The sequence below is a fragment of the Microchirus variegatus genome, assembly GCF_963457635.1.
Source record: "Microchirus variegatus genome assembly, chromosome: 3".
Taxonomy (NCBI): domain Eukaryota; kingdom Metazoa; phylum Chordata; class Actinopteri; order Pleuronectiformes; family Soleidae; genus Microchirus; species Microchirus variegatus.
The window spans coordinates 20,472,331-20,492,307 of NC_139804.1; the positions used below are offsets into that span (position 1 = coordinate 20,472,331).

General features: G+C 40.0%; 1 protein-coding gene across 4 annotated transcripts in view; it reads right to left on the reverse strand.

The window, feature by feature from the left end:
* myo18ab (myosin XVIIIA b) overlaps window positions 1-19,977 on the reverse strand; it is a 114,397-nt gene that overhangs the window by 39,779 nt on the left and 54,641 nt on the right. For all 4 annotated transcript variants that reach the window (XM_083886751.1, XM_083886750.1, XM_083886748.1 and 1 more), the window contains exons 18-24: window positions 18,643-18,784; window positions 18,395-18,554; window positions 16,196-16,382; window positions 15,547-15,754; window positions 15,161-15,270; window positions 10,912-10,977; window positions 5,842-5,970 (exon numbers count right to left, since the gene is read on the reverse strand). In XM_083886751.1, the coding sequence (XP_083742877.1) occupies window positions 5,842-5,970; window positions 10,912-10,977; window positions 15,161-15,270; window positions 15,547-15,754; window positions 16,196-16,382; window positions 18,395-18,554; window positions 18,643-18,784 (1,002 nt within the window). The remainder of the gene's footprint in view (window positions 1-5,841; window positions 5,971-10,911; window positions 10,978-15,160; window positions 15,271-15,546; window positions 15,755-16,195; window positions 16,383-18,394; window positions 18,555-18,642; window positions 18,785-19,977) is intronic.

Sequence of the window (19,977 nt, forward strand, 5' to 3'; positions counted from 1 at the left end):
ATGGGCTGTTATGTCTGTCTGTCCAACCTGCATACCTACGTGCCCCCTGCCCTTGTTCTCGTGGTGTGTGACTTAAGTCTTCACAACAAGCTGGATCCACAATGGGCAACAACTTCCAGTGTTTTGGCAGAGCTTTGCCAAGAGGTCTGAAAGGAGGGTTTGGGGTGTAATAGTAATGTGGTCTCTTTTTAAACTAGCTATTCTGCACTTACAGTCCCATAGCTTCAAACTCTTGTGTTACTAAGATGGGGGAGACATCTTCACGTCCTTCTACTGTAATAACTTGTTTCTTCCTCCTCCTTCATTGGTTGGGTTTATATGGGTGGAGCGGTTCTGCTTAATTTACAAAAATAAACCTCTGCTTCAAACAGAAATGCCAGCTCTGACTCATCAGTTCGGGCTGCTGTAAAGACATAGCTACACGAGATTAAAAGAACATAAAACAGCTTCAATATACAGTATATTTTATTTATTTTACAGTGACCATTCACTTATACAAACATATGTCAATAAACCCTCCTCCTCCTCCTACTACTAGAGTGAAGCCATGGAATTTGTGTTAAAAATCCTATATCTTCCTTGAGACCACCAAAGCTACTAGATACTTTTAACCCTGCCAAAAGGAAGCATGATGCATATCAGCACTTTGACTGACACTCAATGGCAATTACCAACATAGCCGTGTTTCTTTTTTTAATTGGGAACACATAACCATGTTGAATCTAATTGTTTTCAGGCTTAGGAGAAAACATATTTAACATATTGTTCTACAATATTGGCAATCAGTTGCTCTTAGTGGTCACAAAAAATCAAATCAACTCCAAGTGGCTTCGACTATAAGAGATTCCTATTTACCCCAAGAGTGGAGGCTCACACTAAGTCCTTCAGGGAAGACTGAGTAGTGAAGTGAAACCCAAATGTCCTAGAAAAGTAATTTTAGTTGACAGGCCTGAGCCCAGTGTGGCAAGAAGGAATAAACTGACATGGTAATGAGAGCAGGACAGGGACACAAAGCTCGCACACACAATTACAAGATAGGCAAAGACTGTGTACCAAACAAATTAATAAAAAACTCACACAAGCAACATCAAAACTTCTGTGAAGTGACGGATACACAAACACACACACACAGAAAAAGTAAACAGATCCCCACTGGCTTCTTTAAGAGGCAGTCAGTGCGCAGCAGCTGGGTTTTCCACTTGTCAGGCTCACTCTGGTGAAACAACACACACAAACACACGGCCCACAGTGTGCAGACAGAAGAAAATTGCAAAGTCCTCGGCAAGGGCAACTTGTAAAGCATCCAAAAAGCTCATTTGGCTGCAATGCAAATGCCTCTCCTTGGGTTTGAGCTCCTTTTCATTTGACTGTGAAGCATCCTATAAAGCTAAAATGCAATGATGGTGTTCAACAAACACATTAACTACATTAGCCACATAAAGCACTCGCCCACCAACATAAGTACCAGGGATCACTGAAGGCAGGCCATCTTCCTGTTTACCATCAGAAACTGTTAACACTGATTGTGAGTAGGAGGTGATTGTGGGGAGGGATTTAATTTTTGTTGTTGCTCTAGTGATTCCTGCTGCATTGAGAACTATTGAAAAGAGGCATTTAAGTGTAAACACGTAGACTGTCTAAAAGGAGTTAATCCTACTTTATAATGTAAAAAAGTTTGTGTAGTTAGTTCTTAGTCAACAGTTTCTAAACCGTTTTTGCAGCCAGCTGAGAGTCTTTTACTAGAAATGTTTGGCCGTCACGTACAAACAGGATTGTTAAGATTTACCCACAGATTTTTAGTGATGTTCAGCTCAAGGGACAGTGGGAGCCATTCCAAAAGGTTTTACGGTAAGTACTAGGTTGTCATAACTTATTTGACAATGTTTGTATTCAAAAGTTACAAACTACAGTCATAATTTCCATCAAATGTGACTCCATTTTATCTTCACATCTCCGGATATTGTGGTCAGAAAAGCTTGTTTTTAACTTAATCTGGTTACAGCATTTTCCAAAAAATAATGTCTGAATCACCACCACTCCTGTGATAGTTAAAACCTCCTGCAGCTCCTCTACAGTCATGGGGGCTTTACCTCTCTTCCCAGACTAACCTGAAAGTTTTTTGGGGGATTTTACATCCTGTCATGTCCTCCACGGTCGTCCTTGACATTTCAAACTGTGAAAATTTCAAGCTTGACAAGCTTTGATGTCTTTTTACAGCCTCCCCTGCTACTCTGAAGGAAATCAATTAGCTCTTTTTTCAGATGTTAGGCCAGTTGCCTGGAGGAGTCCATAGTTGCCACAAAGTTTTAAGAGCGAGAGAGATTCATCAGCTCTGAAATTGTCATCAGCTGAAAATGCCTACTGTCCCTGACCTTCCCCTGCACATGCTAATCAGTGTCTTAAGGCCTAATGAGCTAATGAAGTTCTTAATGAGTAGAAAGGTGCCCAAACTTTAGCACACACAATTACTATTTTGTGACATTTATTTATTTATTATAATATGGCAGCCTACCACAGTGCATACATCTCAGCACACTTTCAGAATCAAAGTTTTTTAAACTTCTCATAATGCTATACAGTAAGAGATCACAGATTTTGTGTTTTGCTCTGGTGCTGCATTATATTTCAGTTTGGTGTGCTGTTTCTCTCGTGCTTGCTTTGATTAAAAAAAAAAAAAAAACATTTTCAGATTAAAAATGGGTGAGTTGTGGGTGCGTGAGGTAATGCATAATTGATGGGCAAAATATTACTGCTTTCATAATCAGTTTATCAGCGGATGTGCAAGTAAATTTAGGTGACATTGGAGCTGATTCATGCACCACAAGCATGTGCTGTCATACAGTTGCTCAAAATGTGGAACCTCTATCACCAGGGAGCTCTCGATTGCTGTTGGCAGAGCACTCCTTTTCAATAAACAATAACATGTACGAGAAGCTGATATCATGATCATGATTAAAATACAACTGTGAAGTCCTACTTAACGCATAGGTTTATTTTTAACAGTGGAATCCATTTCTGAAAGTTTCTGAAAGCTGGTGTTTTCAGCCATACTACAACTGTATGACAATCCCATCCTGCTTTACTTGCACGGTGTGCTTCCTCCACCTTGACTTTCTCAGTTGTGACGTGCAATGCATCACTCTGGGTGCAACGAGCGAATGTTGCCACAGACACAAAAACAAGACACTGTACAGAGACAGAGAGTCACGTGGAGCTGATTGGCTGGATCAGCATAGTGTGAATTACTTAGTTAGTTTAGAAAAGTAAAGCCCAGGGAGTAGGACGGCGGTAGCAATTAGCCACCAGGGGGCGACTGCTCCTGAGGAGTTAATGGTCTCAATCACTACTTTTAGGTCTTCTTCAATAGCACATAATGTAAATTTTAAAGTTATGCTACCATTGAGAAGAAAGTAGACAAACACAGCACATATGTGTGATTGACAGCTGGTATTGTCTAATAGGTGCCTGGGTGCAGGTGACGTCTGTGAATTTCGCGTTTCAAAAACTGACATGGATTTCACAACAGGAGTTTATTTAGTGAACAGATGACTAGATTCATTTGTATGCACAGCCTATGGGTTTTACTTATTTCCCCTTCAACAAAATCAACAAAATGTGTAATTTGGCCAAGCATACAGAAAAGTGTACGCATGAGTCTGGAATAGAGCAGCAGGCAGACAGCTCTCTGTCCATTATGTTGTGACAGACTGACAGCTGATCACTTGGGAGCGGAGATTTTATGTGACGCTAAAGCAGAAGGGGAACCAGGGGCTGGTGAGGGAGACAAGGAGCAACACGGAAATAAAGGAGATGGCAGAAGTTTATCTCAGAGGAAATCATTTTACTATTGCCAGCACTGCGCTCTCTCCCTCAAGATTCCTCAAGTAGTTTCCCAAGGCCACAGATAAATAAGTATTCCCAAACAGTTAATTAGGAACTTCAAGATAAAATGCCACAACAGCTGAAACTCTGTCTTACCTCTTAATACTACAAGTCAGAAATACCTTGATACTCTGGCATTAAGCATGCTATATTGGTCCCTTGCTATCGCTGTTATTCTTTTACCCACTGGGATTGTGGCAGTGACAACTCGATTTAAGGCACAAAGGAACTGTGTTTCAGTATCCAAAACAATGGGGGGTTTGTTGGTATCACATTTTTCATGCAGGGGTGCTTATCATGACAACACATCGGCACATCACTAGCTCTGAATGAAAGTACCTATGTCCTTACCAGTGTCTTGCTACTGCTCTTTTCCCTTCTTTTCAACAGTTACCAGAAAGTGTCCGTTTGCTCCTTTAAAGATCCCATATTATCCCCTATTTCTCAAAGTTAACCTAGTTCCCTGGTGTTCTAATGAACAGGTCTGTGACATGCTTTGGTCAAAATACCATAAGGATGAAGCACCACACCAGTTCAATCACCCTGCCAATACAGCCCTTTTCAGAACGGTCGGTTTAGTAGTATCTCTTTAGGTCCACCTTAAACGTCCACCTTAAAAAAAAGTAAAACGAAAAGGGACAGGAAATGACAGCCACATAGGCTACTGGGAGCCAACAGCAGTAAGCATTTTGAAAAGTGATCATTTGCAGGCTCTAGCAGGCACACTGCCCTAATAACATGTATCCACTGGACAGATAAATCCTATGAGGCTGGAAGTTTGATTTGACTCTGTGCTGCACTGTGGAGCCAAGAAGAGAACTTTTCACTGACTTCCGGTTTTGGGATACTGTTGCCCTCACCAGCGCACTCGTGTATTTTACGGACAAAGAAGCTCGCCGCAGGTCAACAATTCCACGAATTTAGTGTATTGTGACGTCCCAATGTGTGCGGGCATCAACATTGTGTGTTTCATCTCCTGTACTTAGACTAAAGCCCAATTTATACTCCTGCGTAAAGTGCTCTGCGTAGCTACGCAGAGTCCTCTGCGTCGACGCAGAACCTGTCGAAGAGCCTCTGCGTCGTCTCCGGGTGCACGGAATATTTTTTAAGTGTCCGTCACTCCGTCAAGGGACAACGGAGACGGCAAGAGCTGCAATTGGTCCTCAGGACATGCTGAGCTAAGCTGCTCTGTGCCGGCTCACAGTGAGCGCCGAACGCTACAGAGGGCGGAGCTGATCCCCGCCGACTTCGTCGCTGCCAAACTATAAATACGTCATATCTTAACACACACAGCACATGTTTAGACTCTAAATGACCAATTTCTCGCCTCAAATTATCTTAAAACTGCGTTGCGGGACACAGAAAAGTGAGAAACGGCCGCTGTTTCAACAACAACAGTCTTTCTCCCTCGGACGCCATTGCTCACTGTAGCCAAAAGCACAACAACCTTGCCCAGCGACCCCTACTGATCGGGCGGGAAATTGCAGCGCCTATCCGTCACCACGACGCAGAAGTATAAATGCTCGAGTGGTCTACGTGGTGACGCAGACGGATAACGCATACGCAGTCGGAGAAGTATAATGTGGCCTTAAGGAGGACCCCACAGACATGAGTGAGTCATCTTTTTTCACACTTTGCTGACTGATAGGGCCTCCAGAGTCCCAAATATAAGGAGTTAATGATTAAAAGGTTGATTTTTCATAATATGTCCCCTTTAAATCAGGATATATTGTAGCTAATTTCCCCATTTAGAATTTGCATTCACAGTAATTCACACAAATACATATTACTGAGGTCGTGATCTGAACTGTTTTTCCTGAATATTCATTACAATTACCATGCCGTCAGGTTTGTCCGAAAATGATTTTGGCAGTGAAAGGTTTCAAGGATGTAAATCATAAGAAAGAAAGCCCAAAATCTTTAAGATATATAGATGGGATTTTTCCCACTGTCTCTTACCTTCCTCTTCTTGAAGGCCTGTCGGGCCAAGTATCCTCTGCAGGCAGCCTGGAACAGAGAGATGTTCCTTCTGGTCTTTACGTCCCGCTGCTCTTCCAGCTTAGATAGAGTCCCCGCTCTGAAGAAGACCTGCAGGTGGAGAAGAAAGGTTGCAGACAAAGTCAAGCGTGATTCCTCACTTGAAGAAGACACACATGGCGAGTACAGTTTCCACAAAGATTGGCAACGTGACAGTGAAAAACTTTACTTATAACTTCAGTTATGAATAATACTGTGTGGCCCCCATTCCGTTAACAAAAAACGTGAAACTTTGCACAGTAACTTTTATCCATTGTTGCAACTTTTTGTGCAAAACAAATCATGGATGGAGACATAATGACAACGGCTTCAACTCCAAATCTCAATACAGCTATAAATGTGCTTAGCAAAGGTGGATTAGGTGAGGATTTGCATAAAATAAAATGCGATTGCAAACCGGTTTTGGCATAAAAAGCAATCCTCAATGTTTTACCCACCAACCGATACTTGGCACAAGTTGCAAGCCTAGACAACGCAGTGGCTATATACTGATCATGTGGCACTGATCAGTGAGCCACACTTTGGCACAGTTTGGCTTAACGGAAAGTACAAAGGCATCTGTCTCTTCAAATGCAGCTCTGAACAATACAAAATACTGAATCCAAAGTTCTTCTTAGGTCTGGTATTAGGCCACCACGTGATCCGAATTTTTAACCACATCCAAAAGGTTTCGAGTGTCTTTCATTTGGGAGGCAGTGCCATTTCCTGAATGCCAATGAGAACATGAGAGCACAATTTCATATGAGGATGGGCTGACACCGGGTCTCCTGTAAAAAAAAAAATCTTTGTTATGATGCCTCCTACATGATTGGTGTCTTAGGAGAGACACCTTTGCACTGCTCCTCAGCTGCCAAATTACCTGGCAGCTCTTTATATAAGTACACTCACTGATGCTTTGTCCTTGAGACAATGTGACAGTTCTTTACGCTGAGAGTAATTATTAAATCTGGCTGAGCAAAGCAAAAACGTATAGCTTAGAATAGACTCCATGTGCACCATGGGACTTCCTGTCTATAAAAGAATGTGTTATAAATATTTACACAGCCTGCAAGCATTTTCAGATCCAGATGTACATTACTTGAGACTAAAAATAGGGGTAAGTCCAATTATTGAATGTTTGTAGTGTCCACTGACTGTGTGGCCTGTCTGTTTGGATGTCATTCAGGTCTGACAACTGGTAAAAATGGTTGTGAACCCTTAGGTTCAGCTGTATAAGAAGGTTATGATGATAGATATTGTAATCTCACTAAAATAAGCTGGGAGGACTGACCATTTATCATATGCCCCCTTCATTGCTAACTTCATTCGCTCTTTTGAAATAACCGAACATGACCACTGAGCATCACTGTTCACTTATATCTCTTACTAATTGTTTCTAAGAGGAAACTGACCTTTTTGTTTCCTGACTGGTTTTATCTAGGCCTAAATGCTCCTAAAAGTTCACTACTAAGGGCATAAACCATAACTGTCTCCAAGTCGGAGATGGCTCGTCTCTGCTGAACGGTTGGGAGTCCAAGAAGTGCTTCTTCTGACACTGTTTATATCAGTTTTATCAGCAGGCCCATGTACAGCGCCTGTCTTTTTTTTTCTTCTGCGAAACCTAGATCTTAATCGACAATTTAAAAAGCAGCCTGGGACATGGACGCTCCCTATCACTAATACCATGGCTGCAAGCAGGTATAAAAGGACAAACAGATTTGAGCCACCTATAACTAAAGGCTCACCTGATAAAATCTACCCCTGCTGAGGTCTACAATATATTGAGAGCAGGTTTCCTGCTATTTATTGCAGGAAGAAAACCTGTGTTCGTTTTTCCACTCACTTTCCCGCACCAGTTTAGCATTCTTTATTAAGAATGTTGTTCAATATACAGTGTAATGGTTGGGGAAGCACAAGCGACTTCTTTATATAACACAGCTATTCCTTATTTCTACCCCTTCACCAGCATGATTCACCCAGTATCACTAAATTCTCCTGTGGGAAATGCTGCCGTGAGCAGATGATGTCAAACCGGCCTGAGAGGAGAGAACACATCTGAACACAAATGCTGTGCTCCTTGGAGACCCATTAGTCATTTCAGGGATGGCTCAAATGATACCAGGCAGAGAGCCACAAACAAGTTGGCAGCGAAGCAAGGGGACAGTTTGGCAGTAAAAGGTGGTCCACATTTCATGTGTTATGGGCGACACTTAAATGTTGGTTCATAATCCACCCTGCAATAAAACTGCAGTACAACAATAACTGAAAGGATTGTGTGTCCTAATGCCATGTATTGCAAGGGATAACTGCTGTTTCAACAAAAAGCGTCTACTATTGCTTTGCCTAACACATCGACTACAACCAAGTTTCATTTGTACTTTGAGAAAGCGCTTGGCAGTACACGTAAACAAAAAAAAAAAGTAGCTTTGTTCAGAAAGTTGATCTGACTGAGCAAAACCAATGTGATTTTTGGTTTCAGCACATCAAAATGATCCTAAATCAGCAAAAAAAACTTAAACAATACATTTGGTGTTGACCAGTGTTATCCTTTGAGGTGTCGCTGGGGGATCGGAAGCTATTCCCATCTGATATTGGGTGAGAGGCAAGGTCCAACTTGGACAGATTACAAGCTCATCATAAACAGACAGAGACACATCTGTTCACACCTAAAGTCAATTCAGAATCTCCATTTAATCTAACCCAACCAGTAGCAGTCTTTGGAGAAGGCAGGCACATATGGAAAAAACTTACTCGGTTCTGAACTGAGAAACTTTTTGGTGTTGGGTACCAGTGTTCCACCTGACTTCATGAAAAATCTGATCTGCACTTAATACTTCAAGGCTATTCTGCCAGAAGAACAAGTAGAAAGAGAAGAAGAAGGCAGCAGCACACTATGAATGCCAACTGCTGTACTGGGAATTTGCAGTACAGCAGCACAGTGAATATTTAAAAGTGTTAAAAATTAAATACGTAAGTGCAGCCTTATTATAAAGTGGTAATGACCTGGGATACTGGAAGAATAGCATGCAATGTGTTTATTTATCTCAACTAATCCTGCTGTGCTTTCTATTTAGGAATGGGGTGTGGGGTCCTCTTCGCGACAAAACAAAGAGATCAACACAACTTATGAGATTATGTTGATTTAGCATCATTTAAATGTTGTTTTTATCTAAGCTCCACTTTTGGCTTAATACCTTAAGATCTGCCGCATAACTAGCTGGATAATGGCATGTGATGTGAATGATTGTTACATAGCTCTTAATCAAATCCGATTGTTTTTACCCAGTGTTTTTTTCAAAATGTTGATAATTGGTGCAGTGTGTGCTTTCTATGACCTAGCTCAACTCAGTAGGCATTACATATTTGTAATTATCCAGGTTAATGCAGATAATTTATCCAAATTGTGATTGATTTACATGGACAAATTACAGTGTACGAATGACGTACCCAGTGTGTGGGTTGGAGGTCCTGTGTGTCCATGTGGGTGGTGTGGACCTATGTGCATCATGCACGTTACTAACGTGTATCACACAAACAACAGAGAACAAGCTACATTGATATATAGTTATATATAGTTGTGAAAGCATGTGGCCTGATTATAGAGTGACACACACCTTGCACCAACACATAGACAAGGTTAAACTCCTCACAATAGCTGCCAAGAAACTTCTCTAAATGACAGGAGCACTGTTCTCTATTCCACAGACCTCCACAGATCTAATTAACCAAACCATCAGCCTGTCTTTCCCCTTGTGATTAGCTGGTGTATTTTTTATTTATTTTTTTTTATTTCAAAGAGTTTGAGTTTGGCAGTGTCTGATGCCGCTTGGCAGGGGTCACAGACACAGCGAGCCACAAAGATCAGACCCTGCCCATACAAGGAGAAAGATTAAAAACAAGACGCACCAGGAATACTGACGGTCAGAATGGAAGAGTGAAGACTTGTCACTATGTAGGACCAAAACAGCATCGATTTCTCTATTTCTACCACGGCTTCTGCTAGAGCAGTCGGTGAATTGAATGGAGAGAAAGAACTCTAATTATCTAGGGAGCTGAGGGTGTCACAGAGTGACAAGACAGCAGGACTTGAAGCCAGGACTTGATGTCAACACAAAAGACATGCCTGTCTTGTCAGGACGAGCTGCCCATGCCGCTTTGCTATGAAGTCAAATTTCAGAGTTTCTTGCAATGATCTCACGACTGCCTCTAAAACATGACATCAAGAGCAAAGGGTATGTTTTCTAGAAAATAAAAACATTGCTTTGTTCAATGGTCGACACATTATAATGAGTACTGTGTCCATCACTGCTGCACAATGTTTTCATACTATGCCTGCTGCTGTATTTTGTTTCATAGAAACACTGTTTTCATACCTAGTATGTGCAAAGAGCTGTCATGAAAACTCATCCTGCACATCTCAACTTGAAAGCCTACTTCACTTTGAACAGAGGTTATATTCATTCAAGCTTCCAAATTTCCCTTTAATCTCATTATCACTTCAACTTCATCTCTTTGCACATTTTCTTTGCACTTTTATCTCATACCTGGATTTAGTCCTTGGTAATACTTTCACCTGATTTGTATTATATACAGTTTTTCCTGGTCTGTTTAAGGGTGATGTATTTATTCTGATTTTATTTACTCTGTAGAGTGGAGAGAAAATATGTCTGGGAAACATAAAATGTATAGAAATGTATAGCATAATGACGAAGTTCAAGTGAATTGCTGTTCATTGATTATTTTAAAGCTATTGTAGTGGATCCTGCACAGGTCTGATATTAAAATCCTTCAGGGAAATGAAGGGATTTCATCCAATGAGACATTACAAGTTTCAAGTGAATCCCAACATGGTTGGAATTAATCAGCATTAATCATGGTCTCTAATCTTTGCCCGTTTCAATTTACGGCTTCTGTCTGAAGTTGATGCTAATGAAGGCCCGGTCACGATTTGAGTAACAGCTCTGACGTGTATAGCGAGACGAAAGGTGTGCATGTGTTCCAAAAGTCACTCACCCGGCTCAGCCCCATGTGGTAGCTGCTCTTCTCAAGCTCCAAGGACTCCAGCAACTCCTCCACTGCCTGCAAACCAACAAAACAAACACTCAGTAAGCAGATAAACAAAAACAACCCCAGTTTGTTCTGGGCCTCGGACCTTGGCAGGATCACATGACGTGGGTGCCCAAAGGAGGATGAACTGGTGTCATAGCAACAAAGGACATTACATACGCACACACACAAACTTCCCCTTGGATTGCCTCAAGGAAGCTGAAAGCAAAAAACAAGTCTGACATAGAAAACCCTCAGGTCCCTTTTCTCTCAGGATTCTTGAGTTGTGTCAGGCCGCAGTGATGGATGAAGGCTGACAGTGGGAATATACATTAAGAAAGTTGATATTGATGGTCATTTACTTTAATATTGATTATTACTTTTGTTTATTATATGAAATAATGACAGGAATAATGTAATAGAAGAATTTGCAGAGAGCTGCATGACAAAAAACATTTTAACACACAAACAAAGTTCAAATCATAATTGAGCATTGTCAAGAAAACATTGAATGTTTTGTGACACCTTATCTTGATCATCTCATGTAATTTGGACATCACATTTGGGCATTTTGTGACTTTGTTTGCTGCAATAGTTACTATTAGTGTATATTAAAGTAATGGTGTGTTCACACCAAACAAAAATATATTGTTCATCCCCCTTCATATTTTTGTTCCTTGCTTTCTTTCTTCTCTTCTGTTTATTCCCGACTCCATTGTATATCCCACTGGGTTGAGTCTCTCCTTTCACGTTCCACATTAGATAAAACGGGAAAATAGGTAAGACAATCATCCATCCGATTCATTTTTTAGCAGAAAAAATAATCATATACCTTCTTGAGGGGGAAACAATAATCTCTTGCACACACTAAGTTCAGAGGGTCTTAATGTGGAGATGCTTTCCCTCCAGCAGCCCCACCTCCCACTCATAAAAGCTAATCATGCTGCTATATACTGCTTGAGCACAATGAGGAGAAGACATTAATCATATGCTCAGGGATGTTCCTAAACTGTTCTGATGCCTGAACAAAAGGAATGGAAAGATAATGAGACAAGGAAAAAGTGGAGAGAGACAAGGGAATGAAAAGGCAGAGGGAGAGGAGAGGAGGAAAGAAAGAGCTCTTCCCACTGCTGGTAATTAATCAGTACAGTAGCCGTATGCTGCCAGCCTGCACAATCATAATTAATTACACACAAGAGCGCTCTTGGAGCAGGAAGAGGACAGCGCCGAGAACAGAGCAGGAGGAGAGGTAAAATGAAGTGATTCTGTTCATACAGAGGGATTTGAATGTAGTGGATGATGAGTGACTATCCAGATGTTACAGCTTCAATATTTTAACAATTTCTTTGTTTGGCAAATAGGAAGTCACTCCAGTGACGCAGCACAGTGCAAAGGCGGTGAATCCATAGTTTCATCACAATACGATTAGGAATGGGACGATATGAAGATGTCATGTAACTATTTTCCTGACCAATAACTGTGATTTGTGATAATCGTAAAAAATCTCCTTCTTTCGGCTTCCGCCTTAAGGGGTTGCCAAGGCAGGTCATCCGATTCCATCTTGCCATTACACCAATTTTGAATTGTAAAAAAAAAAAATTATGAAATTAAAGCACTCGGTTTTTAATGGATGCCCTGTGGGAGCAATGATGTCACTATGAAATATCAAATCAATATTGAATTAACAGCTTTATCTAAGTCACAACTTCTGGATTAGTTTTGGAATGGGGGTCATCAATCGCCTGTGAAGTCGCCAAAGTTTGATACAGACGTTGTTTTAGGACAAAAACCTTGTTCTACTTTCAGGCTTGGAATGGTGTGACTGTGCAATAACACAGGCGAGTAAGAAGATAAAAAAAAAAGTCACATAACTCAGTGGAGTGATGTCCATGTCCAACAAAGCCACACACACTAATGCTGTGTGAAATGGATTTTCCTCAGAGATGGTGGTTGATAAAGAAATGTAGCCACATATGAATATTATACTCAAACGTGTTCTCAGATAAGAATACTGTGGCACTCATTTTAAAAGTTTCTTTATATGTACTCACTGGTGGGTGTGAAGCAATAATTTCTACGCTAAGATGAATACGGGCAATGTTGATAAATCACATCATCACCCGTCAGTCAAAAATAATTACTTTAGCACAATCAGAAAGGGCCAACACACTCCAATTGAATAAGATATATACTGTATATATATATATATATATATGTGTGTATGTATGTGTACATACACACATATATATATATATATACGTATACTTATATGAATATACATTATACGTACATATATATATATATATATATATACATATATATATATATATATATATACACATATATACACACATATATATATGCATATATACACACACGTACATATATATATATATATACACACATACACATATATATATATATATATATATATATATATATATATATATATATATACATACACATATACATGAATAAATAATGTATGTGTTTACCGCAAAAATACACCAAATGCAAAACAGCATCTCTCAAAACAATATTGTGAAAAGAATGGGTAATTTATATTCCTCCTAAATAGCATCTCCATAGAGGATTCACAAAAGACCTGTATCTGTTTTGAAATAAAAATCTAGTGATGTATGTGTGTTTTCTTATAGCAACAAGAAAATCTCCCTTGGAATGACCCAGTTTTCTGCATTTATTGGTCGTAAAATGTAATCAAAGCTTTAAGTCACGCTGTAAGTCCGGACAAACAATGTTCTTCAGCTAATAGCCCATATACAAACCATAACGTGTGTCTTTATCAGGCACGCTCATTAAACATTCACAGTGCTGGTGGGAAAATGCTTTAATTGGCTGTCAGCGATGTTGTCCTTTTGGCTAAGTTCTTGCTGCAGATAGCTAAAGATATGTTACACCTATGGTACATCATTAACGTGAAGCACAGACAAACAACCGAACATCTTTCTCATTTACCTGAAAATGTGATAATAAACCAAATACATTTCAAGATTTAGGCCAGATTTATTACATAAAATAAAGAACATAAATCACTTGAAAAGAAAAATGCTCAGCTGAGATTGGCACAGCACCCCCCGTGACCCTCATGTGGAGGATAAAGCGGGAGAAGATGGATGGATGTTGTTTTTTCTCTGTGAAATAATCAGACTCACCTGTTTTGATAGTACAGATCAGTGATTCCCAAAGTGTGGGCCACGATGTAATGCATGAATATCAGTTTTGTAATTTAGCTTCAACATATTGTAAAATATATTCTTTTTAAAGTTGCTTTGCAAATTACGTTTATATGGTTGGATTATGGTGGACAGCTCATGAATAATTTATGGGGCAATTTGTTTTGTATCTTACAGAGGCAAAGGAATCATTCAAGTTCGTGATTATTTTCTGTCCAATTATGAAAGAAATATTATGCAAGGACATTGTTGATCCTTTCATCTTCATGAGAGCTGTGATTTAAGTGTGTGATTAAGGTTGCAGAACATTTACGGAATAAAAAAAGGGCTGAAACGCTCTTAAGTTTGGGAACGGCTGAGACTGATAATGTCAATGAGCCCCTCACTAAAATAATAAATAAAGAGTATAAAGAGAATAAAGAGACTGAAGAAGCTAAAGCACGAACGCGCCCAACCAGTGTGCCTCAGAGATCTGGAGTTGTTTTAAAGTCACACCAAACACAGGTTTAATTTAGGCTATTTTCTCTTTCCTGCACTTTGAATGAAGTTAACAGATAAATTAAAGCTATGATATTATCAGTAAATGCAGCAGCACGTTCACTGCCAAAAACCTTTGCACAACTGAAACAAACTGGAATAATACAAAGATGATAATCGCTTTATTGTCAAAATATGCAGAGGAAAACCAACAATGAATTTGTCCTATTAACAGATGCTGTATGTGTATAGAAACCCTGATGAATTCTATTCCTCCGCAATAATGAGTCAGAGCATTGCAAAGCCACACTGTGTCTCATTTTGACTGAAAAACACACCAAATAAATATTTAATCGTGTTTTCAGTGTGAACCAGTACATTTGAGTTTGAGAGAGCCATCGACAAGGTTGCATATAAAGTTGATTTCAGTCTTAAAATTGGCAATCCTTTAAAATCCATGATACCAGGACCAACAAAGTAAGGTATTTTTCCTAGATCTTAGAGTGGGAAATGAACCCTACAGAACGGAAACTACTAAAACTCACCCTCTTCTCATCTGTGACAATGTAGTTGCGACCATGTTTCTTGGTGAGGTGTGGCGCCAGGACATCAAAGCGCCGACGGAACTCGGAGAATACCATGTGGTCTGGGTAACCTGGAGAGAGAGAGAGATATGACACCATGGTTAACCGAGAGCCAATGTTAGATGTAAAATGCTATTTATACTCATAAGAAGAAATACAGAGACAAGTTGCACACATTCTACCTGTTACAATAAAATCAGTAAATATCCAAAACTCTTAGAATCTACATTTGCTGTCATGAAATCAACTACAGATAAACAGTAAATATATAAGTACTTATTGTCAGTCGTTACCATGTACACCTATAAAGACGATAAAGGTACAGTTTACTACAAGCGACTTCTTACCTTGTCTGTAGATGCGCAGAGCATCCAGCAGCTTTGAACCCCGAAGCTGAGCCCTAAGGAGTTCGACATCTAGAGTCATAAGGCCCGAGTCAGCGCTCTCTCCATGTGTCACGCGTGGTTCACCACCTCCTCCCACCGCTTCTGCTTTGGGCAGCAGGCAGTGGACGAAGTGAACCTTGGAGCGACGCACCATGTCAATCAGAGCATCCTAAAAGCAGGAAAAAAGTGACTGTGACTTTATCATTGATAGGATTACGTGACATCGTCGAGCTCTGTGTGATGAGGCCCACAGTGTTGTGAGAGGAGGTGAACTCATGCAAAATACAGGAAAATTAAACACCTGTGGATGGGAGGATTATGTTTGTACAGTGCATTTTAAAATACAATCAATACACTCAATTTATATACTTCTTCTTTCAGCTTCTCCCTTTAAAAGTGGCCACAGTTGATCATCTAGTTAATTTATCAAATTAAAAATGTACTACATTTTAAAATGGTTAAAGTGTTCAACTTAAAAAAAAAACATCTTAACAACTTCTTCACCAAATCCCTGACAATAAACAAGAACAAAAATAACTGACCCAGTTCGCCTTTGTTGTTGACTAGACACCACAAAAATGATGACAAGTATTGAGTTTTATTTGCTTACCACTTGGAGTTTGACCTGGATGCAGAGGCTCCTCTTCTTGACAGCAGCCACACCTGTAGTGAAGGTTTTCCTCATACTGGTGGCTCGTCGTAGGGCGAGCTGGGAGCTGCCCTCAAGACCAGCAATGGAGCCTGACAACACTGTGGCCCCACTGGCCCGGCCCATGAACAGCCCACTGATGTTCTTCCTGTGGAAACATTAAGATGAATTATGTTTAGAAGTGTGATTCAAATATTCTTTATACTGTTACACAAGCAGAAGCCTGGACTGTGGAGACTTGATTTTGACTCTTCAGACCAGACTGCATCAACTGCAGCCTCGCATTTCTGTTCTAGGCTGATGGAGTGGAGCCTGACATGGTCTTTTACAGCTAGAGTTAATGCTAGTCTGCTAGTCTAGTTGTAAAAAGTGACCTGCTTCACATCTACTTATCTCAATTAAATAACTTCAGCAATGGATGTAAACACACAAAAATGTTTTCTTTTACCTTTTATTTGTACATTTGATTAAAATCTGATATAAAAATGTATCAACCAGGATTTAGTCTTTAGCCATTTTCACAAACAGGGTGTGCAGATGTCCTGGTGTTCTTGATGAGCATAAAATGTCTTCCCTACCATTTCCATGAACTTTGTACAATTCTGTAGGGCTACAACGAACAATTGTTCATTTTACGCAATTCAACTCAAATAATAATGGTCCATAAAATGTGGGTGTTTCCCAAACCTCAATATAAAAATGTTTTCATGACTGAAAAAAATATTGATTGATTGATTGATTGATTGATTAATTAATTAATTAATTAATTAATTAATTAATTAACTAATTAATTAATTAATTAATTAATTAATAAACTAACAGTTGCAGACTTACACTACTGTTGAATCTTTACCGTTTTAAGTCACAACGGATTTTGTTGGGACACTAAATCAAAGTGGGTAATGAATCCAGTGACCTACATTGTTTTTGTTTGGAGGGAAAAAGCCTTAGAGACAGAAGTTTTAAAACTTGAGTGAAGAAAATCAAAACTAGGTGCATGGTGAGATACTTGTAGAAGTAAGACAGAACATGTTCTGTTTGGGTAAACCACATCTGATGATTTATCACTAACCTTTTCAGTTCATTGGCAATTTCTAGGTTGTCAGTCTGTTGGCTTGTTATTTTTCTGTTCCGTAATGGTAGTTGATATTACAGGGTTTTGTTGAGGGTTAGTCCCTAGAAAGTCAACTGACATGGAGTTCCGTGTCCTTCTTTTTAGTTAAAATTTACACAAATGACTGGCCGAGTGAAACTTACGGCCTAAAAGAGACAGAAACACTGCTGGCAACAGTTGGCACATGCATGTAGATATGAACGACACTGATTATAAAGCACCACCATTGGATTGAATTACACCATGTGTGTATGCATGCGTTTTGTAGCGTAGCCACCGAGGGCTCCCCCCAGATGTCACAGTGTAATTCGAACAATGAGCACAACTGACTCTGTTCTACTAAATCTGATTTTCTGATGTGCCTAAAGTCTCTTTCACATTCAAAAACTAGAAAAGCACTCAGAGAGCGCAGACCTCCGCCAAGGCAGTGCGCCTGGGTCAGACAGCGAGTGTTGTAACCAGCGTTAACGTTATGGTCAGACAGTGAGTGTTGTAACCAGTGATAGTCTACCAAAATTCAATCACATGTTCTTGGTCCCATTCCGGACATTTCCTGGAAATTTCATCCGTCTGTGACTTTTCAAGTTATGTTGCTAACAGACAGACAGACAAACAAACAAACAAACTCACAAAGAAAACAAATACCTCCGCCAAGGAGGCAAAAAAAAGGCATCAGTCCCATAGCTAGTGGTTGATCTGAACCAGTTTTCACCCCTGTGACGTCACAATTGCACCCGAAACAAAAATGAGTTAAAGGAAGAATAAAAACAAACATCATTCATGACCAAAGACTATGCAAATAGACTAAAAAATAATGTGTGTCGAGGAACTGCAGCAGAAAGGACGGCTAATTTTTTTATGAACTAAGAAGAAATTAGTGTGTTCACGCCAGTCTTGTTTTCCCACTGATGCCGATCGAAGCTGAAGCCAATAAAAACATTTGACCGAGGAATGAATACCATTTAAAACACATTTCCACTCGTCAAAAACCTGTACACACTTGTGTTTTGACCAGTGGGAACAGACAAACTTGTTTTTTAACATACTTTTGGGAGTCCTGCAGCAGTGTGGCAGCGTTCTGGGCAGCAGGGTTATGTTTAGCGTGGCTCAGCCAGCCTTGAGCGTTGTACTCCACCCAATTCGTCCCGTGGCTGTGGCCGAGCAGGAAGAGGTGGGGCTTTTCTCCTCGCAGCAGCTGACTGGCACCTGCAGAGCACAACAAACGCTTTCATTAATTTCCCGCCGTAGTAAGGAGAGCGTGCACAGTGCTGCTGATAACAAGTTGAGTGCTCACCTTTGTTTTCTCCCTGTGCAGAGCCGTAGTAGCTGAAGAGTCTCTCCAGCATGGTTTCCTCCGAACCGCCAGGCTGAACAGCCTCCTCCTCCATCAGCCACAGAAGGCCTCGGGCCTCGTCTGTCCTGGCCAGAGTGCGGACCTGTGATGGAAAGGAGGGTCCCATGTCACATATTTTTTTTCTTTTTACAATCACTTGATGGAAAAAAATGTAGGTTATGGAATAGAAAACCGCATGGGTTGGGCTGCACTATTCCTGATCCTGACTCCAGCGAAACTGCTAAGGGAGCCCAAACCAAACCTGACAGGCCTTCTGTTTCAATTTGTTTTCAATCCTGATGCAGTTAATCTAAGCAATACTGAGTTTGTGTTTCCCTGTGACCATGGATGCGGCTCATGTTCAGCGTAAACAGACATGTGTAAATAACATTGTCACAGTAGATTAATTGTTTTCCAATAAAAAACACAATTTCAAAAAATTAGCAAATCACTAAGACAACTATTTAATTTATTCAACTATTTAATTGGTTCACTCTGTGTGAATGTTACTCATACATATTGGAAACTATTCATACCTTTACATTTTCATATTTGTATTAAAATAAAGACAAACATGTTTTAATTGTGTTGTATATTGATGTCCATTCAATTGCTTTAAATCTATTGCACAATGAATATTGACTTAAAGCTATGTATATCTATATTGCAAAACACTATTTTCACCTTCACAATCCCTTGCCAGCTTTTGAAATCAGGCTCAGGTTTTGAACAGAGGTTTGAAAAGTCACTCCTCTGAAAAGGGTGATTTTGCTTTTCTCTGGTAAATCAATACTGGAGAGAAATAAGCTGACACTTTCTTTATTTGTTCCCCGCTGAGTCATAATAGTTGAAATTGTTGCCTTCCATTTGTTTTGTCCAATTTGATTTGCCAAGTAATTGGCAGACTTATTGTTATGGAGACGATCGTTCTCATCAGTCTGCGAATCAGGAGCATATTTCATTCTTTCCGATAGCATCAAGTTGAAAATAATATTTCCCGTTCTAAATTTTAGCAGAGAGTGATATTACTTTTCTAATTATTACAGAGTTGGTGATGACTGTGGGAGATCGTTCATGTCCAGCAACGACTTCCGGTCTCTCATTTGATCACAGTGATGAAATAGAGATTTAAATAAGAAACTGGTGCGACTGAATTTCTGTGAGGGAGTAATCAATGGCTGAGGTAAACTGAGGAACAGAAATAATCCTCCACCAGCTGCAGAGGAGCTGCAATCCCCAAAAATCACTAGAACCAAAATCACTACCCTTTTTTGAGTCAAGGACATTCCACAAAGC